This window comes from Motacilla alba, chromosome 8, assembly GCF_015832195.1.
Source record: "Motacilla alba alba isolate MOTALB_02 chromosome 8, Motacilla_alba_V1.0_pri, whole genome shotgun sequence".
NCBI lineage: Eukaryota > Metazoa > Chordata > Aves > Passeriformes > Motacillidae > Motacilla > Motacilla alba.
Window position 1 is genome coordinate 559811 of NC_052023.1, and position 27268 is coordinate 587078.

Here is a 27268-nt window from a genome sequence, read left to right on the forward strand (position 1 = left end):
TCATTGGAAATACTCCCCGCAGACTCCCCGTGGCTTTGCTCACACAGGCAGAGGCACGAGCACTGGGAATGAGGGTCCCCGGCTCGCTGAAGTCTGTCTGACCCCAGCTCCTTCCAGTCTCTCGCCGGGGAAAGGGCTGGGGAGCATGAGGGGGGAGATCCCCCAGCTCCCAGCTGGGCTGTGCCGGGGGGGCTCCGTGATTTCCAGCCCCTGAGGGGATGTACAGGCACAGCCACGGGTTCAGGCGGGGCACTGGGGCTGGGACACAGCAAAGCCAGGGAGAGAAAAGCCCCAGCTGGTCAGGCTCTTGGGCTAGGGGAATGGACGAGCCCAGAAGCAAGAGGAAACAACAAAATAAATGTGTTTTACTCCTCTCTGTGAGCAGCTCAGACTCTCCGGGTGCGCACGGAGTGGCTGGAACAGCATCATTAATTTTTAAAAGTACCAGAAAAACCCAATTTTGTCTTCTTTGCAAACTGTCAGGAGCAAGCTCAGCTTTCCCCTGAGCGGGAGCATCCATCTTCCAGGAGCCCTCCTGCAGCTCCTGCTCTGCACACACACAGGAAATTCTGCTTCTGGCTGTGGGGCTTGGAGCCCGGGGCTGAGCTCCTGGGCTGTGATGGAGAGGGCTGTGCTGCCCTGGAGGAGGCTCTGCAGTGTCCCTTTGTCCCCTGTGTGTGTCGTGTCCCTGCAGGTGGCCCCGAGCCCCCCTGACACCCCTGTCCCTCTCGTTGCAGTCTCTCCCAAGATATTCCGGATCTCCAGCGACATCGTGGTGAACGAGGGCAGCAACGTCACCCTGGTGTGCCTGGCCACGGGGAAACCCGAGCCCTCCATCTCCTGGAGACACATCTCCCCCTCCGGTGAGTGCCCCACGGGGGCAGGGGACGGCAGCGCCAGGGCTGTCCCACCCTGCGCCCACCTGGGCCACGAAGGGGCTGGGGGCAGGGAGGGCTGGGATGGTGCCCAGAGAGGCTCCTGGAGCAGAGCTGGGCAGAGCTACAGGAATAAAGGGGGGATTCATTGAAAGGCTTCAGAGGATGCACCCTGGGCAGGGCAAGAGCCCGGCCGTGGCTCCACCCAAGATAGTCACACGTTCTCACACTTTGATAACCCCACTCTTCAACCCCAGTATGGAAACAGTCCACACTTTTCTGGTCCATTTCCATGTTGGGGTTATTGTCCCGTTCCAGCTCTGGGCTCTGCAGTGCCACCCTCCCAGGCTGCTCTCCTCCATCCCCTGCTGCTGGCGCTGCTGGGGCTGCAGCTGCAGCGCTGTCCTTGGTTCTGGGCTGGGGGAGGATTGCTCTGTGGGACTGAGCTGTCAGGAGAGCTGCTGGCACTCTGTGTGGAGCTCAGAGCTGTGTGCCAGGGTCTGGGAAACATGAAGGCTGAAAGTGAAGGCATGGCCATAACACAGGAGTGAGGACAGAGCACCCCAAATACGGGTATGTGTCCTTAGGTGTGTTGCAATCACAGTCATGGATCAAGCAATTCCAGTTAAAATCCAGGCTACGATGAATGAGGAGCACACTGGGCTCCCTGGAAATGGGAAACATGAGAGTGAAACACAGGAACAGGCCATGCAGTAGGTCTAGCTTACTGACATTTCTTCCTCTGCTGCAGGGTGGGATTTTTGGGCTGTCAGGGTTGGGACTCGTGATCCTGGTGGGTCCCTCCCTCAGGGTATTCCAGGACTCCACACCACTGAACCATTACTCCATGACACACTTTATCAGAATGGTTTTGCTGAAGGATTAAATGATGTGTATGGAAAATTGTGAACAAAATGGCAACAGAGAGCATCCCTGCTGTTTGATATTTCCACGCATCCCTTTGGTTCCTCGCAGCACACTGAAAGGAAAGGTTTTGGCCACTGCCAGGGCCATGCAGCTGCTCCCTGTGAGCAAAGCAGGGGCCCTGGGGAGATCCCTGCTCTGGAAACGAGGATTCTGTGCCACCCAGCTCTGTCCCAGGCGGGAGTGGCGCTGCCTCTGTCACTGGGGCTCTGCAGTCAGAGCCAGCTTTGCAGTGAGGGATTGCCCTGCTCCCCCAGCCTGTATAAAACCCGTGTAATTACAGGCAACAAGGGCTCCGCGGGCTGCCACAGCCTCTCATCATCCTGAGGAACAGTTGGCTTTACAAAGCAAGATCTGGGAAAAAACCCTCACTTTTGACCTTTAAAACAATGACAATGAATTCGGCCTGAAGTGTCCATCAAGGGACTGGAGGAAAAATTCAGTTGTAGCAGAAAATGGATTTTAACTAAATGTCAAATAAAATTTTATTGGAAGCCCTGGTGATACTTTGGATTAATGGCTTAAAGCTTTTGAGTGGCTGCAGAAAGGAGCTGGGGCGATGTTCCTGGAGAGGGAGGAGGAGAGAAGGAGAATTATTGCACTCAGGCTGCAGCAGGGGCTGGGGGGAGGCAGAGCATCCTCATCTGGAGCTCAGGCAAAATGAAGAGGTGGCACCTGGGGACACGGTCAGCGCCGGATCCAGGGGCTCAGAGGGACTTCCCAACCCAAACGAATCTGTGGAAATTGGTGCAGGGAGCCGGAAGGGCTTTGAGTGATGCCCCTGGATGTGTGCCTTGCTCCAAGCCCACCCTGGACACCTCCATCCCAGGGATTCCCCGCCCTGGGGATTCACAGACACAGCAGGCTCTGCCGAGGGAGAGCGCTGCTCCCAAGGGCTGCTGCTCCGAAATCCCGTCAGATGCGGCGGGAGCAGGCCCGGTGCTGACAGCAGGGGCTGCTGCGTGCCCCAGAGGCAGCAGGGGGCTCGGCGCCCAGGGGCACACAGGTACAGGTGGCACCGCAGCCCCTCCCGGCAGCCCCAGCCTGGCTCCATCACGCCGGGAGAGCTGAGAGCCCTCCTTCTGCCCTGGTTGGTATTCTGCGTGCAGCTCCTCACCTCCCTCCTGCCTCAGCCTCATCTGCACTTGCTAATTCCTGCCCGTTCTGGCTGTAATTCCCAGCGGCACTAATGAGGCTCCCAGGCAGGCAGCGCATCTCCCATCCAGCACTAAATTATATTAACCAAGCATATTTAGAATATTCTCAAATTGTTTGTCAAAGCTGCTGCTAAAAGATAAGGAACTGAAATCTCTGAATACAAATGACTCAATGTAGACTAATTCCAGGATATGATCATGATTTACATCAACACAGCCTCGACTCGCATGAGGTCGGATTCAATTTTTCTGAACAAGAGATAAATTGAACCTTTCGTAGGAATAAAAATAAAATGCATTTCAAGGTGATTTTTAAACTTAGTCCGTAAATTATTGGCCTGGAATCTTTATTGTGCATGTTTAACTTGCAGTCATTATGTAAATGCTCGCGTTCTATAAATATTCATGACACAGCCCCATTATGTAAATCCAGCAAATCTCCCCACTCAGCGCAACAGCGTCGGGCTGCGGGTTGTAATCTCCAAATCTGTATTGTTGAAATGTCACCCGAATAAATTGCAGGTATTACTTATTTTGTTCTGACATTTCCCAGCAAAGTGCAGCATCGATAGTTTGGGAATGAAGGCAGAATGTTAAGGGATGAAGTTCTGCCAGGGACCCCGCTCCAGCCTTAGCTCTGCCGTGTCCCACCGATGCTTGGGCAGAGCTCTGCTGGCAGCAGCAGCAGCTGACACTCAGAAATCTCTGATAAAACGTTCCTCCTTGCCAAAATTCAGGTGCTGTGCGTCGGGATTCTTTTCCACTTTGCTTCTGGCAGAAGTTTCCCAAGGAGAGCTTCCCCAGCTGGGGAGGGAGCGGGATGCTCAGGGAGGCAGGGGCAGCACAGGGGCAGTGGAGTTAAGGTGCAGGAGGGTCACTTTGGGTCACACCCTGGGATGGAATTCTTCCCTGTGAGGCCCTGAGTGCCCAGAGCAGCTGTGGCTGCCCCTGGATCCCTGGAATGCCCCAGGCCAGGCTGGACACTGGGGCTGGAGCACCTGGGACAGTGGGAGGTGTCCCTGCCGTGGAACAGTAGAATGAAGTGGGATTTAAGATCCCTTCCAACCCAGACCATTCCAGGATTCTGGGATCCCTGGTTACTTCCAGCTTCATGTTTTCCAGTTCTTCCCTGCTCTCTTCCCTTTTTCTCACGGTGTTATCTCCATCATTCCTGGCCAGCAGTTCTCCAGAGCAGGGGGGTGACTGCAGGCAGGGATGAGCCTGCATTTGGCAAGCAGATAAAGGCAGATTTTCCCACGAGGAGTGCAAGGCAGGTCCTTGGCACCTCGGTGTTCATCCTGTCCACCACTGCAGAAGGCTCCTGTTCTTTGAGGGAGAAACAAGGAGGGATTGAGAAAAGCCTCCCTAAACCCCGAGCAGCAAACCCAGCTCGATGTGAGGCAGCCCCCGTCAGAGCCCGCGCTCCCCCTGCCCTGTGACAGGAAGGAGAAGGGCTCTGCTGGAGTGCCAGTGCTTCAAACCTGGATTTCCAGGCTGCAAATCCTCAACTGACAGGAATTATTATCGGATTTCCAGGGCTTTGCCTGTGTACAAAGGGCGAACCCTTCAAACGCTCCCTCTCCTGCCTACAGATGGTTTTAAAGCTGGAAGTTTTAGAAAGAAGTTTCTGGCTTGTTTCTTTTTTGTTCCAGCTCCCAAGCAGGGAGCAGGCATTGCTGGGGAGGATATTGCTGCTGTTTTCCCCCAGCTCCCCCCACGCCAGAGCAATCCACACTGTGGATCTCTGACCGGAGAGGAGCTGCTCTGCCCTGCCTCCCCCTCGCACGGAGGGGCTGCTCCAGAATTCACCTCGCTGTGGGATGGATCTCCCTGGGTAAATGCACTTTCCTGACCCTGCAGCTCCAGGTTCGATTGGCAGGGGCTGCACAGCCCGGCAGTGACCTCCTTCCTCAGCCTGCTTTGCCCCAGGGAGCTCAAACCCAGGGACTGTTTTCTCCTGGGTGAGGAATCCTGGAATGGTTTGGGTTGGGACCTCAGAGCCCATCCAGAGCCACCCGTGCCTTGGCAGGGACACTTTTCCCTGTCCCAGGGAGCTCCAAGCCCTGTCCAGCCTGGCCCGGGACACTGCAGGGATCCCCAGCTGCTGTGGAAGGCTCCTTTGGAGGAAGCTCTGCTCAGTTGGAGGCATGGATGAGCAGTGTTCCCTGGAAAACACCCAAAACCTGCACTCCCCGGGGCGTGGGGTGGCTCAGGCGGCCTCAGGCTCCTCCATCAGCCCTTCCTGAGAGCAGTGACATTCATGGGGCACTGCTGGTGGCCTGGCTGGGTCAGTCCTTCCTGCAGCCTCTCAGGGAGCTGAGGCTTTTTATGAGCATTTGATAAGAATTTAACGGCCCGCTGGTTATCCCGGGGGATTGTTCAGCTGATAAAGGCACAGCTTGTCATTAAATCAATGGTCCCCGGTATCAAACACGGGGATTAATTACCAGTTTAAAGAGAGCAGAGCACCCAGTGGCCACGGCTGGGTGGGGTTCCTCCCTCTGCCTTTGGATCAGCAATGAAGTCACTCCCAAAATGACCTCCCGAGCCACAGAGCTGTGAACGAGGCCACGTCCTCTGGGCTCAGTTATGGGAATTTTGGCCTTTTCTTTTCAACAGGCCTTGTAGATACCAGCCTCGGGAGGTCTGGTATCAGGATCCAATTCAGAGACACCCAGTGCCAGCAGGCGCTGCTCTGGGTGAGGTGACATTACCCTGCAGCTGGGGCTTTCTGAGGGATGCTCCTCAGGAAAGGACGTTTTTACCAGGACCATTTCAGACCTCTGAGCATCCCTTCAGGAACAATTAAAGGCATTCCTAGAAATCCTCAGGCCTTCTTGAAATCCTTTAAAATACACTTGTCAGGAGAAGAATACTCCAGCTAAGGTGGTCAAATAACTGGGGCTTTGTGAAGGAACTGAGGGACGAGACTGAGATCAAAATCTTAGTGAGACACAAACCAAAACTGCCCAAAAGCGTTGCACAGAAATGAGCAGGATCTTTTTCTTTTTGCCAATTTCACAATAAATGGGAAGCATTTCTCACTTTCCAATAAAAGTAGATGAACTCATTAATAACTCATAGAATGCAATGAAAATGAGAGTTTTAATGCAGGCTGAGCTTATTCCCACAGATATCAGCTCACTTTTACCTGAGAAATGTTGCACTTTTGAGGGAGCCGTGTGTGGATCTCAGGAGATATGTCAGAGCTTCAATTATCCGAGCCAGCCCAACATTTCCCCCTCCTTCCAGAGCCAGGCAAGCCCAGGCTTGTGCAGATGCACCAATAATTCACCCCTTGATGGCCAGGACATAACAGCTCTGCCTTGTCCCCACTGCCCTCTCGGGTTTTGCCCAGAGCTCCCAAAGCCACGGTTATTAACAGCCAATTAAAGCTTTTCAGGCTGGGAAAACACTTCCAGCAAGGCTTTTAAACCCTCAGAGCTATAATTGCCAGCACCTGTGGTGGCGGCTGCTGTGAGAGGCCGCGCTGCAGCAATAATGGCACTGAACCTTTTGGGGTTCGTGGTGTGGTGAGCGCCTCGCGAGGAGCCCAGACCCCCTAACTGGCCATGGGGAGGCTGGGAGCACAGCTGGGAGCAGGGAGCAGCTGCAGGTGGGGGACACCAGACACCCCCTGCCAGGCAGGAACAGCAGGGAAAGGCTGGGAGGGGCTGGGGTTTGGGAGCTGGGGAAGCGCCTGTGCCCCGTGGCAGGTGGGGACAAATGTCACCTGGGACAATTCCCGATGGGATCCAGCTGAGCTGGGCCAGTGTCCTGGGACAATTCCTGATGGAATCCAGCTGAGCTGGGCCAGTGTCCTGGGACAATTCCTGATGGAATCCAGCTGAGCTCGGCCAGTGTCCTGGGACAATTCCTGATGGAATCCAGCTGAGCTGGGCCAGTGTCCTGGGACAATTCCTGATGGGATCCAGCTGAGCTGGGCCAGTGTTCTGGGACAATTCCTGATGGGATCCAGCTGAGCTGGGCCAGTGTTCCTGGCTGTGAACAATTCCTGATGGGTTCCATTTGAGTTGGGCCAGTGGCCTGGGACAATTCCTGATGGGTTCCAGCTGAGCTGGGCCAGTGTTCCTGGCTGTGAACAATTCCTGATGGGATCCATTTGAGCTGGGCCAGTGTTCCTGGCTGTGAACAATTCCTGATGGGTTCCAGCTGAGCTGGGCCAGTGCTCCAAGCCCTGTCCAGCCTGGCCTGGGACACATCTGGGGCAGCCACAGCTGCTCTGCTCTGTAGCACCCATCGGGTACAAATTACTCGTGTGTATCTCGGGGTTGTTGAGCTCCTCTGTGGAGCTGGGCCAGGAGGGACCCTCTGGCCAGCCCCAGGAGTCTGGGGGGGTCAGCTCCCCTTGCAGCTGGGGTTGCTGCGTGGAAGCCGCGGTGTCCGAGCGTGTTAAACTCTCTGGCTGCTGTGCAGATGTTGGATTTCAGGAGCTCTGTGCTCAGCCTGCAGTAACTTCCTTCTGTGGTTATTTCATTTCAGCCAAGCCCTTTGAGAGTGGGCAGTACCTGGACATCTATGGAATTACCAGAGACCAGGCCGGGGAGTACGAGTGCAGCGCAGAAAACGACGTCTCAGTCCCAGACGTGAAAAAAGTAAAAGTCACAGTAAACTGTAAGTGCTGTTATTTGTTATTCCTCAGTGTGGTGGAGAAGGAGAGCCTGCAGCAGCAGTCTGGAGCTGCTGGCTTGGTCACGGTGGCTGAGGGAGCTGTGCTCTGTGGTGGCCCCCTGGGTGTCACCCAGCGAGCTCGAGGCGCAGGCTCTCCTTTCTGGGTGATGATCTGAGCAGCTTCTGGCGGCTGCTGTGGACCTTGGGCTGGGCCCTTCCTGCTTTCTCTTGTTGTGGTGATGCTGTACGGGATGTGAGGAGATGAGAAGCTCTGCTTGGGCCCTCGGATGGGGTCTGATCTCCGTGGAGTGTGAGCTGCTCCCGAGAGGCAGCTGGGTGCTCGTGCTGCAGGCAGAGGGACCCTGCTGTGGGGACCCTGCTGGGCAGTGGTGACACCAGCAGCTCTGACCTGCTGGCATTTCCACACCAGGGAGATGCTCTCAGCTCGGGTCTGAGTCTGATCCAGCACTCAGCGTGATATGAAATGTCCTTTTTCCCTCCGACATGTGAGACAACTCAGGCGAGACAATGTGAATAATTTCTCTTGTTCCTTCTAACAGTTCTCCTTGGTTAACCTCCATTACCCAGCGTGTGCTTTGTTTCTGGTTTTGGAGTGGCTGTGGCAGCTTTATTGGTCACAAACGTGAGGTGTCAGTGTTGTGTCTCCCCCAGAGGCCTTGTCCCGGCCGATGTGGGCAGCAAAGCCCCTCCTCCCCTGTCACTGTGGGGCCACTGCTGTCACCTGGGGCATTCCCTGCTGCCCAGACTGATCTCCTTCACGTGGGGCCAGGGCTCCTTGGGCACAGGGGACAGGGCAGTGGCCCTTCTGGGGGAGCTGGATGGTGCTCCAGGGCTCCTTGGGCACAGGGGACAGGGCAGCAGCTCTTTATTTCCATATCAAACTGATGAGAGCAAGGCTTCCCCCCCAGAAATTCCATCCTTTTATTCGGTGCCTGCGGATATGGGTCGGTGGTGGCTTTGGCACTGCTGGGGGAAGCTTGGACTTGATGTCTTGGGGGGCTTTTCCAACCTAAACGGTTCTGTGAGTTCTTTTCCTCTGCTGCTGCTCTCACCCACTCCTGGTGCCAGTGCATGATTGTATTCCTGGTGCCAGTCCATGATGATGCTCCTTGTGCTATTCCACGGCTCCACTCCTGGTGCCATTCCATGATTTTATTCCTGGTGCCATTCCATGGTTTTATTCCTGATGCCATTCTGTGATGGTGCTCCTGGTGCCATTCTGTGATGGTGCTCCTGGTGCCATTCCATGGTTTTATTCCTGATGCCATTCTGTGATGGTGCTCCTGGTGCCATTCCATGGTTTTATTCCTGGTGCCATTCTGTCATGGTGCTCCTGGTGCCATTCCATGGTTTTATTCCTGGTGCCATTCTGTCATGGTGCTCCTGGTGCCATTCCATGGTTTTATTCCTGGTGCCATTCTGTCATGGTGCTCCTGGTGCCATTCCATGGTTTTATTCCTGGTGCCATTCTGTCATGGTGCTCCTGGTGCCATTCCATGGTTTTATTCCTGGTGCCATTCCATGGTTTTATTCCTGGTGCGTCCCACGGCTCCCCTCCTGGTGCCATTCCATGGTTTTATTCCTGGTGCCATTCCATGGTTTTATTCCTGGTGCGTCCCACGGCTCCCCTCCTGGTGCCATTCCATGGTTTTACTCCTGGTGCCATTCCATGGTTTTATTCCTGGTGCCGTCCCACGGCTCCCCTCCTGGTGCCATTCCATGGTTTTATTCCTGGTGCCATTCCATGGTTTTATTCCTGCTGCGTCCCACGGCTCCCCTCCTGGTGCGGGGAGCTGCTGGCCCGTGGGTGCTCAGGGTGCAGAGGGGCCGCTCAGTCCCGCAGGCAGGGACACGAAAATGACCAGGTTTAACTGACTCTCTGAAGTTCCAGTTCCTGGGCTGGGCGCTTCCAGCCCGACCCAAGCACAGAGCTCCTGGCGCGCGTGCCGAGGCTCTGATGACTTTCAGGAGGTCTATTACACCGCTTGATACACCAGCAGCTGCATTTCCTCCTTCATTTACGTCTGTCCTCCCTGGTTTCCCTGTGAAAAAGGGTGGCCTGAGAGTCTGCCCGAATCCCAAAAGGCTGGGGGGCAGGAAAGGAGAGGAGCCACTGAGGCTGCTGGTTGGCGCTGCAGGAATGCTCCAGCAAATCAAGTTAGAATAGATAAGACCTAATCCAATTTCATTGCGCAAGTAAATCCCATTAGCATTTTCCATTACATTTTGCAAAGCAAATACTGATTTATAGATTATAATATTGAACCCTGCTTTGAATGAACCAGTGTCTGGATTTAATGTGTCATCTGAAAGCTGGTCTGAAGCTCTCCAGGTGCTACTGTCGCTTTGCTTGTTCTCTCCTGCTCCATTACTGTCGTGCTTGAAAAATATTAAAGGCAGCTGCTAAATCCTAGAATTTCCAGTAGAGCTGAGGCCACGGCGAGGGGATGGGGAATGGGATGTGTGCCTCAGGAAACTGGCATTTATTTGCATTTATTTCAAAGTGTCAGCTGTCTAAATAAATAGAAAATGTGGATTTAAAGTGGAGTGGCATTGTAGAATTCCCTTTTGTTAGGATAATCCACGTTGAGGGTCAGTTTGCCTGTAATTGTACCTTGGACAGCTCTGTTACAGCTGGAGCTGTCAGACTTGACTGAATCAAGATCCGGTGGCTTTGGGGAGGGAAAAGACATTTTTGAACTCGTTCCTGGGTGGTTTTGTCCGGTTTTCAGGCTACTTTTTCCGTTTCCCTGGATGATTTCGGGGTCCTCACCTCTGGTTTTGTGTCCCTGCGCCCTCCCCAGGGCTGGTGCCCAGGTGAGCAGATGGGAGCAGGGCTCTGCAGACACCCCGTGCCCACCTGCAGGCAGCTCTGAGCCCAGCTGAGCTGCCCTGTGCCTGGAGCTGTGCTCAGAGCCAGCTGGAATGCTGGGCTGCCCCAGCCCACTCCTGGGAAGCCTGCTGGCCGGGCTCATCTCCTCGCCGTGGTCCAGGTGCTCTGGCTCCTCTGGTCACGGCATTTCCAGGGGCTTTGCAGACACACGGGCTGGCTGGCACTCCCCTCCCTGCCTGGAAAGCTTCACCCAGGCTGTGGTGGCTGCCCAGGGCTTACCCCGAGCCCTGCGTTTGCCTAATTCAGCCTTTTAACAAGTTTCTGGAGCTCATTAGGCTGATTTAGTTCGATTCAGATTGGATTATCCGAGTATTCACTGCTCTGCTCTTTCCTTGTCTTCACCTGGGATACAGAACAAAGGACTGGGGGCGCTGAGTTGGTAAAATCTTGTGTTTGGGGTGATTCTGTCCCAGAGCTGGAAACGCTCTCAGGAAAAGGGTGACTCGTGGGGTGTCCTGTGCAGGGCTCAGGGTTGGACCGTGATCCTCATGGATCCTGTCCAGCTCAGCAGATTCTGGGATTTAACCCTTTCCTTTTCACGCACGTGTTTTGTGTCCCTCAGCAAATCAGCTCAGGTTGGGTTTTGGAGGCTTTATTCCCAACCTTGTCGGGTTTTCCTGTGCCCCTGGAGCCGGGGTCCGTGTGCTGGGAGCAGGTCCCACATTCCCTGGGACCCTGGGTGGGCATCCCAGCCCTTCCAGGAGCTCTCAGCCAGCCCGGTGGGGTTTGGGGAGTCTGTTCCATGGTCAGATCCCGTGCTCTTCCCGCTGGGATGCTTTGATCAGGGATTTCTCCGGGATGCTTTGATCAGGGATTTCTCCGGGATGCTTTGATAAGGCGTTTCTGGCAGTGGGGTTTTTCTGATGCAGGGATGTGTGAGTTCTTGTTAGGAATTTTAAGTGGGGTGTTTGTTTTCGCTTGGCCAGGCCGGGTTGTGCAGAACAGCTCCCCTCATTAGCATTTCTCCCCTCATTAGCATTTCTCCCCTCATTAGCATTTCTTCGAAGGCTCCTCGCTGTTGCTATGGTGCTTTGCATAACATTATGGATAATGCTGCGATTTCACTTTGAAATCAGACATCCTGTACGAGCCACGCCGGCCTAATTAAATCTGTAACCTCGAATCTCCTGGGGAAAAACACCGCAGGACTTGGGGGCTTGCTGGGGCTGCCAATCCCTTGGACATGTCCTGAGACTCTTCTCCCAGGAGGAGTGACCCATTCCTGACCTGGGATCAGCATTTCCTTGGCAAGATCTTGAGTTTGGGTTCAAGGAGGAAAATTGCCTCGGTTACATTATTAAGTGTGAAGGCAAAGCCCACATATTTTCTGGAGGTCTCAGTCCTCCTCTGCTTTGGCACCAAGTATGAAGTTGCTCAGAGCAACTTAATTTTAATTTCCACTTTCCTCTAATAAAAGAAAGGGGAGGAGGGGGCTTCTCTCGAAGCAGAAATCAAGAACTCTGATTTATTCTGGTTTTAATAGCTCCTGATTTGTAGCTCCATCTTTATATCCCTGGCTGAGTCTGGGATTTGGGGTTAAGGTCAGCACTGGCTTGGGAGCCAAGCTTCACTGCCAGGGGTTTGGCTGCTTCCCCAGGTCTCGGGCAGCATTCCAAAGGGGATCTGGGCTCTGAGTGGCCCTGGGGACTCCTGGGACTCTGGCTCGGGGCTCACGGGTGGCTCTCTCCATGGAGCAGGGGGGTTCAGTGCACGCCCAGTGGCGTTTGCAGACGCGCCCTGCTCACGCGGTGCCCTGCTCCGGGGCGTGTGGGTGCTGTTGGCGGTGCCCTGGGCACAGTCCCCAGGCTCCAGCTGTGCCCAGGGCACGGCTCCAGCCTGCCCTGCGTGCCACACGAGCCCTGACTGGCTGCGGGGAGGCAGCTGCGAGGGCCGGTCCCGTTTGTTCGGGGTTCCTTTCCCCAGCTGCTGCAGGCACGGGGAGCGCAGCGTCCTCCCTCCTCCTCCTCCCACCCAAAAACACCTGCACGAGAGCACAGCTGGAGCTGCTGCGCTGCGTGGGGACAGGGGTGGCTCCCTGACACCGGCAGGGGACAGAGGATGGATGCTGCATGGAACAGTGGCACCGTGCAGGGCCAGCCTGGTGACAGGGGACAGGGGTGGCTCCTGCACGGGACAGTGCCAGCCTGGTGACAGGGGACAGGGGACAGGCGAGGCTCCTGCACGGGACAGTGCCAGCCTGGTGACAGGGGACAGGCGAGGCTCCTGCACGGGACAGTGCCAGCCTGGTGACAGGGGATGGGGGACAGGGGTGGCTCCTGCACGGGACAGTGCCAGCCTGGTGACAGGGGACAGGGGACAGGGGTGGCTCCTGCACAGGACAGTGGCACTGTGGCCAGGCTGGGGTGGGGAGTGGGTTCTGCCCAGAGGGCTGAGGCCGTGCAGGTTTTTCTGGGAGGGCTGAGGATGTGCAGGTCCTTCTCTGAGCCCAGCCCAGCTCCTGGCTCCCTCCTCCTGCCCAACACCAAGCTGGTGGTGCAGGTGGGACCCTCTGCAGCTGCTCCAGCCCTGAGAGCTCTCACACGGGAGATCCTGCTGCAATTCCAGAGGCTGGGGAGGCTGTCAGGGCAGGGATGGAGGGGACACGTTTCCCGCAGCTCATCCCACACCGCTGGGAGTGGAGAATGGCCAGGAGCTGGCTCTGGGTCTGTGGGCTCAGGGTGGACACAGAGCTGCCCACTGGGCTGAGGGAGGCAAGGGGCAGCACAGCCCTGGTGGAAATTCAGGTCGTGGTTTCAATCAAGGCCAGCAGAGCTGGGTTTGCAGCTGCCAGCACAATATTTCAGGTGAAACCAGTGCAAATACCAGGTTTGGGTCGTTGGGTTTTTTACATAAGATAAAGGTCTTTGGAGAATTCCTGCAATCCTATAAATTGGAGGTTTTGTTCATGCACAATGTCATCAGTCGAGTTGGGGTTTTTTTGCTTTTTGGGTTTTATCTTGTTATTTTTGGTCACCATTAGGACTAAATTGTTATTTAGCTCATTTGCAAGCTGGTCTCATCACTGAGAACCCATCTGAGTTCTGTGATGTGCTATCTCATAGCAACACAATGAAAAACAGCTTCCACCAGTTTGATAAGAACTGCTCTGACAATTAAAGCCACCTCAATTGCTTGGTGAGGAGCAATGTTGCTGCTTGGAAGAAAATATTTCCCCTCACCGGAGGGGAAGGAAGCCTCCTGCAAAGCAATGGTTGCCATTTAATGTCCTTCGGGTGTTTTTATGAACATTTCAGGAGTCAGATTAGAGCAATGTAGCTCAGGTTTGACACTGGCGTGCCGTTTGGCTCCTGAATTCCCATTGATTTCTGTCGGGGGGATGGTTTGTGCAGGGGTTCTGCCAGCCCTGGGCGGCTCCTGCAGCTCCCTGCAGAGCACAGCTCCTGTGGGAGGGTGGCAGGGCTGTGCTGCTGTCCCTGCTCGTGTGGAGGGTGGCAGGGCTGCTGCTGTCCCTGCTCGGGGAGGGTGGCAGGGTGGGACAGGGGTGCCAGGACAGCGAGTGCTGCCATCCCCAGGGTGCCAGGTGTGCCAGGACAGCGAGGGCTGCTGTCCCCAGGGTGCCAGGTGTGCCAGGACAGTGAGTGCTGCTGTCCCCGGGGTGCCAGGACAGCGAGGGCTGCTATCCCCAGGGTGCCAGGGCCTTTGATGCCCAGAGAGGCTCCCTGGAGCAGAGCTGGGCAGAGTTCCAGGAATAAAGTAGGGATTTATTAAAAGGCCTTCAAAGGACGCACCTTGGGCAGTGCAAGAGCTTGGCTCCACCCAAAATGGACCCTGAGTCAGGAGTTCTCACCCTTTTTTTTATAAGTTTTGGTCCATTTCCATGTTGGGGTTATTGTCCCGTTCCAGCTCTGGGCTCTGCAGTGCCACCCTCCCAGGCTGCTCTCCTCCATCCCCTGCTGCTGGCGCTGCTGGGGCTGCAGCTGCAGCGCTGTCCTTGGTTCTGGGCTGGGGGAGGATTGCTCTGTGGGACTGAGCTGTCAGGAGAGCTGCTGGCACTGTGTGTGCAGCTCAGAGCTGTGTGCCAGGGTCTGGGAAACATGAAACACGGCAGAGGCAGCTTGGCCAGGGGAGGTTTGGGTTGGGTACCAGGGAGTGTTTCCCCATGGGAAGGGGCTCAGGCACTGGAACTGCCCAGGGAGGGTCACAGTGCTCATCCCTGGAGGTGTCCAGGGAATTCCTGGGGCTGCACTTGGAGCCCTGGGCTGGGGACAGGGTGGGCACAGCTGGGACCCGGTGACTTTGGGGATCTTTTCCCTGTCTGATTCTGTGAGATGATGGAGCAGCCATGAGACACTGCCCCAAAACTGGTGGGAAATACCGTAACCAATACATCATTGCTGGTTTTTGCTCTGTGTGTTCGTTTTACTATAGTCGTAAGATAATGAAGGTTTTTTTTTCCTTGTTCACAAGTGGAGGCCTGCTTTGCTCTGTCTCTGATCGCATCTCACAGCAGACACCAGGGAGAATATGTCTTCATGGGGGCACTGGCATTGCGCCAGCGCCAAACCATGACAACACCTCGTGAGGTTTTCAGGCTGCTGCTGGTGAAAGTGTGGCACCAGCCCCTGGATCTGTGGGCAGGAAAATGCACAGAAGGCTTTTTGGGAGGTTTTATCTACTGCCCTGCTCTTGCTGTCATTTTAAAGCCAAAGGAAGGTTCCAGTGAGGCTCTGGACACCTCTGTACATCCATCTGCAGCCTCTCGTGCCCCTCCTGGCCTCAGGGGCAGCAGGAATGTGCTGCTCTCAGGGATCTGGCTCCTTGCAGGCTTGGTGTGCAGCTCCCCTCGTGCTCGGGGGGCTGAGATCCCACCTGGGGGTGGGTGTGGAGCCCCAGCTGAGGAGGGGCTCCCTGGCAGCCAGCCCTGCCTGCAGCAGGTGCCTTTCTCCTCTGCCAGCTCTCGGCCTCCAGGTGATCCCACTTTAAACACCAGTGAAAATACAGCTCGGGAAAATTGCAGCTCTAATGGGAATGAGTCATCTCAAAGAGCTGCTGCGTTTGAGGCGGCAATTTGGAGCAGAGCTGTGTTAGACTCCGGGCCAGAGCCAAAATTAATGGAGAGCTCTCCAGCTTCCAGGAGTGTTCCCCTGCCCAGATCACTCTCCAGCAAAAAACAATTACTTAAAATATTTCCTAATAGTCAACAGACTGCAGAGCAATGTTTCTCCCTGTGATTGCACTGTTCCTGGCTGCTGTGGGGCCAGGGCTGAGGCCTCCCTGTCCCTTGCAGAGCCTCTGAGGTGATGGTCAGAGGGATCTGAGCGCAGCTGCTGGGGCCACAAAAAGCCAGGTCTGAGCAGTGTCAGCCAAGTGCAACTCTCCATCCCTTGATATTTTTTTTTTAATGTTTTTTTTTTAATCCCAGTAATTGCAGTTTGAAATGGCTCTGCTCTAGGAATGCGCTGTAATAATGACAATATTACAGCCTGATTTTTCCTGGGGTTCAAATACATGCTGTGGCAGCAAAGGTGGGGTGGGGGCAGCAGACGGGAGCTACAGGAGCTTTGAGAAGTCCCCTCTTGCTTTTACGGTTTAAAACAAAGCTGTGCTGTGGCTGCAAAAGAGAGGAAAAGCTTCCAGCATCACGCCCCGGGCGTCAGAATCCGTGCAGCTGCTTCTCTTCTGCTCTCCTCAGATGAAAACAAAGTGTTTTGGGGCTGGAGTGACCTTCTCTGCAGCCCAGAGGTGCGGAGCAAGCACGGGGCTCTGTGACGGCAGGCGGTGCCCCAGGCACGACCAGGGACATCACAGACCCCGTGGCTCTGGTTCCTGATTGTGAGAGTCGCTGCTGGCCTGGGAGGGTTCAGTTCTCTTGGAAAAGCTCCCTTCAAACTGCTCCATTTCCAGCACATTTGGAACAAAACTCTGGGAGATAGCGCGTGTGTCATCACCCACGAGTTCTGCTGCTTCTGCACCGGGTGGGATCGGGGCCCAAGAGAGTGCTGGGGAAGGGAGAACCAGGGATTGTTCCCAGGGCAGCAATTTCCTGAGTGGGGAGCTGCTCCCAGCACTCCAGGTAAGGCCAGGTGAGATTGGGGCCCAAGAGAGTGCTGGGGAAGGGAGAACCAGGGACTGTTCCCAGGGCAGCAATTTCCTGAGCAGGGAGCTCCCAGTGCTCCAGGTAAGGCCAGGTCTGCAGCCAGGCGTGTGCTCGGGGTCTGCTGTCCCTGAGGAACGGGTGACATCCTTGGAAGGGAGGGGCTGTCCCAAGGACACGAAGCCATCCCCTGGGACAAGCTGGGGAGCCTGGCGTGTTCCTGGAGCCCAGCACTGCCTCTCCCATGTGGGCTGGGGGAGGCCTGGGCAAACCCTGCTGGAGCCACAGCCAGGGGGAATTTTTCAGCTTCGTTTTTAAAGTGCAGTTTTATTTTTTATTGCACAGACTCTTCCCAGGAGTGGAAGCTTTCCTGATTTTAGCAGAGGCCGTGGGTCGGGGTGCGCCTCTGTCACCTCCCAGCCCTTCCCATCAGTTCACATCTGCCAGCAGAGCTGGGGAGGGCCAGCCAAACCCTCCCTTTATGTAAACTGCGCTTCTTTTTAATACAGAGCGAGAGCTTCGAGACCTTCCATGGCTCCCTCTCATTCTTCATGAGCTACATATGTACATCAGCTCCAACACTCTGTCAGGGAACAGGGGTTTTCAATCAAAAAGACTGTCAGGAAAGCTGATTCACTAACAAGAAAGCTGTCAAGCTGTGACAGCTGCTGTCTTTGCAACCCCAAACAATCTGTTCAGTGCTAACTGTGACTTATGCTTCCATTTATTATCGAGCAGTAATGAGTGCTGGCCTCGGCAGCAGCGTGGGGCTCACCTGGCTGCCTGGTGGATCCAATCTCAGCCGAGCTGGACGGGATCCCTTCGCTGCCGAGCAGCTCTGCCTCTGCCTTCTGACTCCTTTCCCGAGTGCCAGTGCCAGTCCTTTCCTCGCTTCTGTGCTCACTGTGGGTCTGGGGGTCTCGTTACTGCCGGGAGCTAACGAGAGTGTGATTGCTGATTTCCCCCTCCGCGTTCAATAATGGATTTCAGTTTAAACACAACGTGTTTATCCACAGAAACGAGTGAAGGAATTGGGGCTGGTGCTTAATTATCCCAGCGCCTCAGAGAGCACAGAATTCCCGCCCTGGGAAGGGAAGGGCAAGACCCGAGGGCTCGGGCGGGTGCTGCTGTCCAGGTGTCAGCGCTCACACTGTCAGCCTCCGAAATGAAACAGGGCAAGAGCACCTTGACATCTCCCTCAAGCAAAGTCTTCCAGCTGTCTCGCCATCCCCAAATCTGCTTTGCTGCAGTTCTGGCTCATTATTGCAAGCCTGGCCCGTGACAGAGCTGGGCTAGAGCTGATTCCTCCTCCCTCCTGTGCGTCCCAGGAAATCACCTCCTGCAGCTCTGCCGGGCCAAATTCCTTCTGCCCCCCGAACGTGGGGTGCTCCAGCTGCACCCAGGGGTTCCTGGCCCTGTGCCAGGAGGCTTGCTGTAGGTAACCAGTCTGTGGGGCACCTCTGGCAGCTCCTGGCTAGCTGAGACCCCAGGTGATCAGGTGAGGCAATAAATTCACCAGAGAGCTGCAGGGTGGAGCCAGGCTCAGGTGTGTGCTGGGTTTGGGGGTCACGCTGCAGTGGGGGCACAGCCAGGTGTGTGTTTGGCACGCCCACCCGGGTGTTTGGGGCCGGGGCGTTGTGCAGGGGACCCCAGCAGGGTCCCTTTCCCCGGGAAGGTGGCCCTGGGGTGGTTTGTCCCTGTCCTCCCTGCCACTGTGGGACTGCAGCAGGGCTCTGCCTGCATTCCCCACCTACCCTCGGGGACCTGGCTCCTTGGTCTCAAACTCTCTTTCCTTGGAAAACCACCAGCTTGCTGTAGTTCATTTTCTTCTCAGCTTTGCTGCCAGAAGATCTACTCAGTAATTCCTGGAATTCGTTGAAGTCCATCGCTTTCACCTTCCCTGGAGGGAGGGAGGGAGGGAAGCAGCAGAGGCTTCTGGCTGCCGTGTTCCCAGCCAGGCTCCGGGCCAGCTCTCCCTGCTGGTGTGACAGTGTCCCCGTCCCTCCTCCCTGCCCTCAGTGCCACTCTGGGGTGCTGAGACTCGTTTTTCCTGTGAGCCCAGGGCAGGTGCTGTAGATGCACCGTGGGGCTGTGCTTGTGCAGCGTGGCTCTGGTCTCCTCCTGGTGAGGGTGGTGCTGCTGGCCTGGGGGCTCCTGGCTCTCAGGGGCTCCTGTCCCACGTGTCCCCCTCAGGTTCCCGATGCTGCGGGCGGGCAGTGCCCGGAGCAGAGGGGTTTGTGCCCTGCAGCATCCCCCTGGGGCAGGAGCTGTTCGGGATGGGGCAGAGGGAGGAGAGGCCCAGCAGCTGGGGCAGAACCACAGAACAGGGAATGTCCTGAGCTGGGAGTGCCCACGGGGATCACTGATCCAGCTCCTGGCCCTGCTCAGACACCCCAAATCCCACCCTGGGCATCCCTGGCAGCGCTGTCCAAACCCTCCTGGAGCTGCTCTTGGGGCGGTGCCCGTTCCTGGGGATCTGGGCAGTGCCAGCACCCTCTGGGCATGAACCTGTCCCAAAATCTACCCTAAACCCCCCAGCCCAGCTGAGAGCCGGGAGCCTCCCCTGCTCCGGGGGAGGGCTGCCCCAGCCCGGCCTGGCTGTGGTGTGCAGGGCTCCCACCCCGTGCCAGACCCCAGACCCCACTGCAGGGACACTGCTGGGACACTGCAGGGACACTGCAGGGACACTGCAGGGACACAGCAGTGCCCGCCTGTGGCCGGAGCTGCACCCTCGGATGCTGCCCAAGGAAGGGTTTGTGTTCCCACCCTAGAGCAGCACCTTTAATGGGGGATCAAACTGCATTGAGGGGGCTGCCCCAAAGGGGATGCGGGGAGAAAAGCACTTTGCTGGAAAATAAAAAGATTGAAGAGATGCAGCAGTGAGATAACCCCCAATGGACAAAGCAGTTCTTCCAACTTGCCTTTTCTTCTGCAGCTCCCTCTAGGTCTTTGTTTGCTTTGCTGCTTTTTGGGAGGCTTCATTAAGTTCTTTCCTCTTGTTTTTTTTGACACACCTGTAAAAGAGATTGTCCAGAGTTCCTGTCTGGCAGCCTATGATTTATTAAGTATTATTTTGTGCTGCTGATTTGGGTGTTTTCCACCCACATACCAATCACCTGGGGGTTTTAATCTTTGCACTCAGCACCAGGAGGTTTCCTGTCCAAACCCATGAATGGCACAGCAGGCAGGGATTTGGGGAACCCAGTGCAATCCCTGAGCTGGACTGAGGGAGGAGCACGTTTTGGGGAGCAGATGTGCCCTGTGACATCCCAGACATCCCTGTGACATCCCAGATGCCAGCAGGGAGTGCCTGAGGCTGCTCTCTCCCGAGGGGATGGCACAACTGTTCAATTAATCCACCTTGGAAGTACAGGGTTGGTGAAGGGAAGGCCTGAGTGGGAAAGGCGAAGCTGAAGGAAGGCACATTTAGATGGGATACTGGGGATATGGGAAGGGATTCCTGGCTGGAATGGAATTCCCAGAGCAGCTGGGGCTGCCCCTGATCCCTGGCAGTGCCCAAGGCCAGGCTGGACACTGGGGCTGGAGCACCTGGGACAGAGGGAGGTGTCCCTGCCATGGCAGGGGTGGCTCTGGGTGGGATTTGAGCTCCCTCCCAGCCCAGCCCAACCCAGGCTGGGATTCGGTGAAAAGCTCAAAAGAGCCCCTGTGTTCCCTCTAGAACGGAATTCTTACCCTCATCTCTTGTGTTTGCACGTACAATTTATGGAAATGTGCATGTCAGGATGGCAGTGAGTCCAGATTCTGATAAGCCATGGAGAAAAGCTGGAATAAATCAGCCTGTAACTTGCTGAGCCCAGTGGTTGTTCCAGCCGTGTCTCTCAAATGTTTCTGCACGGCAGAGAAGGTTCTGACAGGAGGAGCCATTACTGAACCACTCCATTAATCTGGGGAGAGGGAGGGCTGCTGCGCTGAATAAATTAGAAAAATTAAATAATCCAGGGTGTTGAAAGCCCATCTTAATTATTTAAAGTACAAGTAAGACTGTCTGGCTCGTTACCGCGTTGGTAAAACACCCGGAGTGTGCATATACAGGAAAGAATGTATTTGAATATTGCTGATATCTGTTCTTCCGAGCACAAAACACATCTCAGGAAACTTGTTCTCTTACCTGGAATATTTTATCTTAACACCCTGGAAAGCAATTTCACTAACAAAAGATGGCATTAGGATGCCAAATTAAAAGCTGATGAAAACAGGGAAAATAAAAGATCTTTTTTTTTCTTGACATTTACAATTAATGCCACAGAAATGTTGGTTTAATCAGACAATATGGGGGCTCAGAAAGGTGAAATTGGAAGTTTCCAGCTCTGAATGCTCATGTAAAAGTTAATAAATTCAGCTCGTAATCATTATGCACATGCTAGTTATAATAATTTACTGTCCATACCAAATCTTTATAAGCATCGTAATTAAATATAAAATGCACATTAGAATTATAATGAGTAATTAGGGCAACATAACTAATGTGCCTAAAAGTCCCGAAGCTCATTAAAATGTTTAAAGAGGAAACCTGCTGGAGCTGGAGCTCTCCCTGTGCCTGGGAGTGCCATGGGTCCGACTCTGACCGGGAAGCACGATGGAAGTGGCTGGGATGGGGACCAGGTCCAGCAGGTCTTTGGGCTGGTCTTTGGGCTGGTCTTTGGGCTGCTTTTGAGCAGAGCCTCAGGGGTTAAGCTTGCGTTTCCATGCGAAGGTGTTGGGGAGCTCAGACGTGCAGAGTCAGAGCCCGGGACTGGTTTGGGTTGGGAGAGACCCTAAACTCCCTCTCACCCCACCCCTGCCGTGGCAGGGACCCCGTCCGTGGCCCAGGTCCCGTTCAGCCTGGCCTTGGGCACTGCTCTGGGTGGGTGACACCCGTGTGGGTCCCTCGTGGTGACACCGAGCTGCGGTCTTTGCGGGGCAGCCAGGACGAGGGAATGGATGAGAATCTTGGCTCCATGTTTCAGAAGGCTGATTTATTATATTATGTTATATATTATATTAAAAATGCTAGACTAAAACTATACTAAAAGAACAGAGAGAAAGGAATCATCAGAAGGCTGGACAGGAATAGAATGGAGTGAATAACAAAGTCTTGTGACTGACCAGAGAGTCTGGACAGCTGGACTGCGATTGGCCATTAATTAGGAACGACCACATGGGACCAATCCCAGATTCACCTGTTGCATTCCACAGCAGCAGAGATTATTGTTTGCATTTTGTTCCTGAGGCCTCTCAGCTTCTCAGGAGAAAAACCCTGGCAAAAGGATTTTCATAAAATACATTGGTGACACCGAGCCCTCGGGGACACCTGGCACCAGCTCCGGGGCGTGCTGGGCCCAGTTCTCCTCCCTCCCACCCTTCTGCCCAGACCCCTCCTGTGGGATCCACAAATCTGTGGTTTTGGGGACGATAAATGTGAGTTCTGGCCAGGGCCAGCTGTCCCTGCCAGCCACGTCCCACGGGGACAGACGGGCAGGGCGTTGGGAGCGCTCTGCGGAGCCGTGGCTCCAGCGCCCGCCCCAAAAGCCCTTCCCAGCAAGGCACTCACAGCTATCGGGGAAATTGCTACGAAGCAGTTCCTGTAACTCATTTCCCAGCCAGAAATCAGGCTTTGTTTGAAGTGCCCTGCTCGGCAGGGATGAACCACGGGAAGGGATTGAACAAGGAGCCACTGTGGGGACAAAAACCTCCGGATCTGAGTCACAGGAGCCGGCGCTGCCGACAGACACAGATAATCACATTTCCCCTCTATCATTTTATTTAACCGTCATTTAGGAGACCTAGAAACGACAAATACATTTTAAATTATTAGTTTTACGCCAGGTTTTCTTGTTAAGATCCCTGTTAGGTTTTATTGCAGTGTCTCGCTCGGCCGTTGATCCGTCTGGGTAACGCTGCCCTGGGAGCTGTGGGGGGCTGGCACCCCTTCCCTCCCCCTGCAGCCTCCCTCAGCTTCCCCCTCCCGGCCTTCCCTCCCTCCTCCTGCTCCCTGTCTCTGAGCCGAGGTGTTATTTCCTCGCTGGCTGTTTATTGCTGTTTATGACGGGCTGCTCAGCAGGAATCCCTCCCCTCACACCTGCGCGGGGGAAGCTCCAGCTGTGGGAGTTTGAGGGAGGGCTGGAGCTGGAGTCTCACTCGTCCCACACCTCCCTTCAGCCTCAGCTTCTCTTTAACCAAATTTCTGCTCCCGGCTGTTTGTCTCTCCCCGTGCCAGGGCAGACCTGGGCAGCGTGAGCAGCAGGTTTGGGGTGTGGGGTCTCACCTGCAGCTGCTCAGGCTTCCAGGTCTGGTGGGTTTTTGGCTCCCTAATTATGGCTCCAGGAACACAGCTGCATCCCACAGTTTGTCTTTAGAGTAAAACCCATAAAATAAACCAACAGTGATAAATCCAGGAGATGGTGGCTCCAACAATCTCCGCTTTGTGTTTCCATGCCTGTACTAACCAGGGATTTCCTGGAGCAGGCAACATTGATTTCAATTCTTGTTCCGAACAAACAGAAGCTGAAATCCTCCTCAAAGGGAGATCTGAGAAAATTTCCTCCTCAGAAGTTTTCCAGTGGTTTGCAAGCCAGCAGCAGAGCCTGGAATTGTTATTTGGAGCTGGGATGCAGCTGGCATTCCCATCCCAGCTGCCCATGAAGCAGCAGTAAGCTGCAGGGTTTTATGCACCAGCTCATCCTGAAACACATTGTCAGGGATGTTCTGCTTTTGTGTAAAAAACAGCCAGCCAAGCAAGACAAAAACGTCCCCAAAACACCAAGGAGAAGGCGAGCAGGCTCGGGGGGAAGCAGCAAGGTGGTGCTTCTCAGGAACAGGAGCTTGGGACGTGGCTCAGGCCTTCACCCATCTCTCGTTTGCTCCTCCAGTGGTCACATCTTTGACACAGCCTGAGGGAGGGAGTGGGAATGTTCCGTGTGCCCCTGTTGTTTTTGTGGAGTAACAAAAACAATCCGTATTTTTCCTTGTGCAGACTATGAAGGAGTCATGCAGATTGCTTATACATGTAGTATCCCTTCCAATGGTTAACGTTACGGGGTGAAAGCTAATGGATTTACGGATTGGTTTGCTGTAACCATTGGATGAGGGAGCCGGAGGCAAGGGCTGAGTCTGCCCGTCTGAGAGTCTGACTGAGGGAGGCTGCGAGAGGGAGAAGCAGCTCTGCTTTGACCCCAGGTGAAACTCCCTCTCCCAGCTTAGTTAAAATCAGGGATTGTGCTGGTGCTGTGTTTGCTGGCCCTGGCAGCTGTGTTCCCAGCAGATTCCCTCCCTGCAGTGTGGGGCAGAGCCCTGCTGGGAGCAGGGGACAGCAGTGGCAGTGGCTGTCCTGCAGGCTCACAGACAGCATCCCCACCTGTGTCATTAAACACCCCCCAAGGGCTGCCAAAGGCAGGGTTTGCCCTGGATTTGGGCATGAGGCTTTGCAGAGCTGGGTGCTGGGGCACTGCCAGGGCAAAGCGCACAGAGGAGGATCCCTCAGAAGGGTCTGGGATGATCCGCACAGGATTTGGGAATGCAAAGGACGGGGTTGCAGAGATAAGGCTGCACGAGGGCTCTGCAGTGCTCAGTCGTTGAGTATTTCAGATTTACAAAGCCATTTGATGGGGTAACAAAGCAGTTTACTGTAATTACAGCAATGCTCAGCTGCAGAGCTGAGATAGCTGCACTGATCCATTATCGACTCACACTCAGGTAAAACCAGGTGTGCACCTGTTTCCAGGTGTGGAAATAGCCTAGGCAAAATTCCCTGTGCTCCAGTGAGATATTCCCATCCCATCCCTCGGGGTCTGCGCCTGGAGGAGGGTGGGGGTCACTCAGCACTGCTGCTTTGGGGCTGAAGATGCTTCCTGTGGCCACCACCAAGTTCCATCCTGGCCACAACCCAAGCCAGCGCCTCCTGGGCTTTCCTCCCAGCTTTTCTGAGAGCTCCTGGCAGGGCCAGGCTCAGCTGGGGTGGCCCCAGGACCCTTCAGCACTCGGGTGGCTCAGCCAGGGCTCCTGAGGAGCTCCTGGATCCGGGCTGGGGGAGCAGCACCCCCACGATGTGAGGGGAGCAGAGCGAGGCAGGCAGAGCTCCACGGGTCCATAAACACCTTAAAGCAGCATCTGGAGAGCTGCTCGGGAAAAAACAAACAGATTTTTATTTATAAGTTATGTGGTTTGGTTTTTACAGCGTTTTGATGATGCACATAAATTATTGTTTAAAACCAGAGAATGTAAAAAGTTCCAGGAGGAGGCAGTTGTTGCCTTTGATAATCTCTTTCCTGAGGAATTTGCTGTGTTTTATTTTCAGCTGGCGGTTCCTTCTGCTGGCAACTGGAAAACCTGACGATTGCTTTTCATCTTTATTTGTGTCTGTAGTTCTAAGCTCAAAAAGTTTATTACTACTTGCAGTGTTGACTGTTTAAAAAGACAAAATGCACTGACTGAAACAACCCCACACGCGGTGGAATGATGGCAAAGTCACTTTTCTCTGGTATTTGTGGTTGGCTCATCATTTTGGAGGTTTACGCCGTTAGTCTGAGCTCTCAGAGGTTTGGGGGTGTGTGCAGGAGATGAGGGGTGCTGGCCCTGGGGACCTGCCACACCCTCTCAGTGACAGGGTCCCGCAGTGCCGGGGGCTCCCGCGCCTGTCCCAGCGCTCAGGATTTAAACACCGACGGCGAATTCAAGAACGCTGCTAGCTGTGGGTCGCGTTGGGGAGCTGGAAAGCAGCTTTTTGCAGGCCTGGATTGCTGTCCCTCCCCGTCTCAGCTGGGTTTCCATGGAGCAGGATGTGCAGTGTGGGAGATTTTCCCTCTGCTGGAGCACACGGTGCTGGAACGCGGCTCAAGCCCTTGGAGGGGCCGAGAGGAGCAGCGGCGTTGGGTGACCTGCCTATCCAGATGCCAATGTCCGTTTATTTCACAATTCTTATTTTTCAGTTGTCCCCACAATTCAGGAACTTAAATCCAGCGGTGTGATGCTTGGAGGGAACGGCCTGATCCGGTGCGAAGGTGCAGGAGTGCCTGCCCCGGTCTTTGAGTGGTACAAAGGAGAGAGGAAGTAAGTAGCCACTGCTCGCCCTCCCCTCGTGTGCCAGGGCTGCTGCCAGGCTGGGGCTGCCCCGGGGTGCCCATTCCAGCAGCTCCCAGCTCCAGCAGCAGTGCCTGGAGCTGCTGGAGCTGCCCCGTGGCCGTGGCTCCTGTTGTGTCAGAGGGAAATGGCAACAGCCTGACATCCAAGGCAGCCGCAGGAGCTGCAGCCTTCGAAGGGTGGCAGCCAGGAAAGCACTGGGAAAACCTGCAGAAAGGATTTCTGTGTTGTTTGTCTGCCTGGCCTTGGAGAGCAAGGCTGTGAGGCAGTGTGAGTGCTGCCCTGGCTGTGCTCCCTGGGGTGAGCCCTGCAGGTCGCTGCGGCCGGGGGGTCAGGGGAGCCCTGAACCCTAAAACCTGGCCGTGTGTTCTGGGTTTGCGTGGGCCCTTCTGGGTCAGCAACAGCATCTCTGCAGGGTCCCCTTTGTTCCCAAGGCAGCTCATTAAGCAGGGGGTGCTTTGCTTTCGGGCAGGACATTTTGGTTTGCAGCTCTGGGCCTTTGCAGGAGCTCCTTTCCCTTGGGCTCACACGCTGCTGCAGGAGCAGGTGGATATCGTCCCTTGTAGCTGGGAAGCTTCGGGAATTTCCCAGCTTCCGAGTGCTGGGTTTGTCAGCTCGAGCATCCCATTAAACCTGGGAGCTGGCAGGAGAATATTAATGACCCTTTTCCACAGAAAGCCATCTGTCAGCTCCTTCCTCAGCTGCTCCCCTCCTGCAGCACGAGCTGCTGTCCTCCTCCCTCTTTGCTGAGCCACGCCATCCCACCACATCCTGAGGCTTCTCTTCAACTGATCTTTCCTGTAAGCACCTGGAGTGTTTCTCCTGTGTTGGAGAGATCCATCTGCATCCCATTTCCATGGCTGCTCGTGGCTGTGCTGCGCTGTGCCCGTCCTGGGGCCATTGCAGCACTAACACCCTTTCTGTGGGGATATTTCAGAGCAGGTTTTGGCACTCCAGGTTCAATTAGCAGCTCCCAGCGTGCTGATCACATTTTGTTTGTAGCTCTGCCCGAACTCCTCCCTGCTGAGCCCGTCCAGTGCCATGGTAGCAGCAGGAGAGGCGAGGCAGAGCATTTCAGGACGCCCAAGCTGCGCTGCTGCTCCTGTTCTGGTGGGAGTTTCACCTCAGCAGGAAAAGCTCTGTCCTGCTGGGCCTTGCTGCTCAAGTATTGGGTTCAGTCTAATGCTCCACCCTGTCAGGAGCTGGGCTCTGGTGATCCTTGGGGGTCCCTTCCAGCTCAGGGGATCCTGTGAGCGCTCGCTGGGGATCTCTGAGCCCCATCCCTTGCAGGAAAGGGGAAAACACCCAGGGGTGGTTTTTTTGCTGTTTTTGAATCCAGTGTCTCCCCTCTGCCTCTGGATGATGGGCAGCCAGCTCAGGATGAGCACTGGCCAGCTCAGGGTGAGCGTTGGCTAGCGCAGCATGAGCTGTGGCCAGCTCAGGCACTGCTTTGGTGCAGAGCTGACAAGGCTCAGCTCTCTCCCAGGAGCATCTCCATCACCCTGCAGATCATTTGCAGCTGAATTTGCTCCCCAGGCGTGCACACCCTGCTGGATTCTCTGCTAACAGTACAGAGAGGATCCCATTTTTGTCAGATACTCTTGGGCTGGGGCTCCTCTTCCTTAGAAATCTGGCT

The 27268-nt window shown here is 55.1% G+C and overlaps 1 protein-coding gene across 1 annotated transcript in view; it reads left to right on the plus strand.

Moving 5' to 3' along the window:
- The window catches only part of NEGR1 (neuronal growth regulator 1), a 100546-nt gene that overhangs the window by 29016 nt on the left and 44262 nt on the right, over positions 1-27268 (plus strand). Inside the window, exons 2-4 of the mRNA XM_038144506.1 lie at positions 695-863; positions 7460-7591; positions 25482-25602. Coding sequence (XP_038000434.1) covers positions 695-863; positions 7460-7591; positions 25482-25602 — 422 coding nt within the window. The remainder of the gene's footprint in view (positions 1-694; positions 864-7459; positions 7592-25481; positions 25603-27268) is intronic.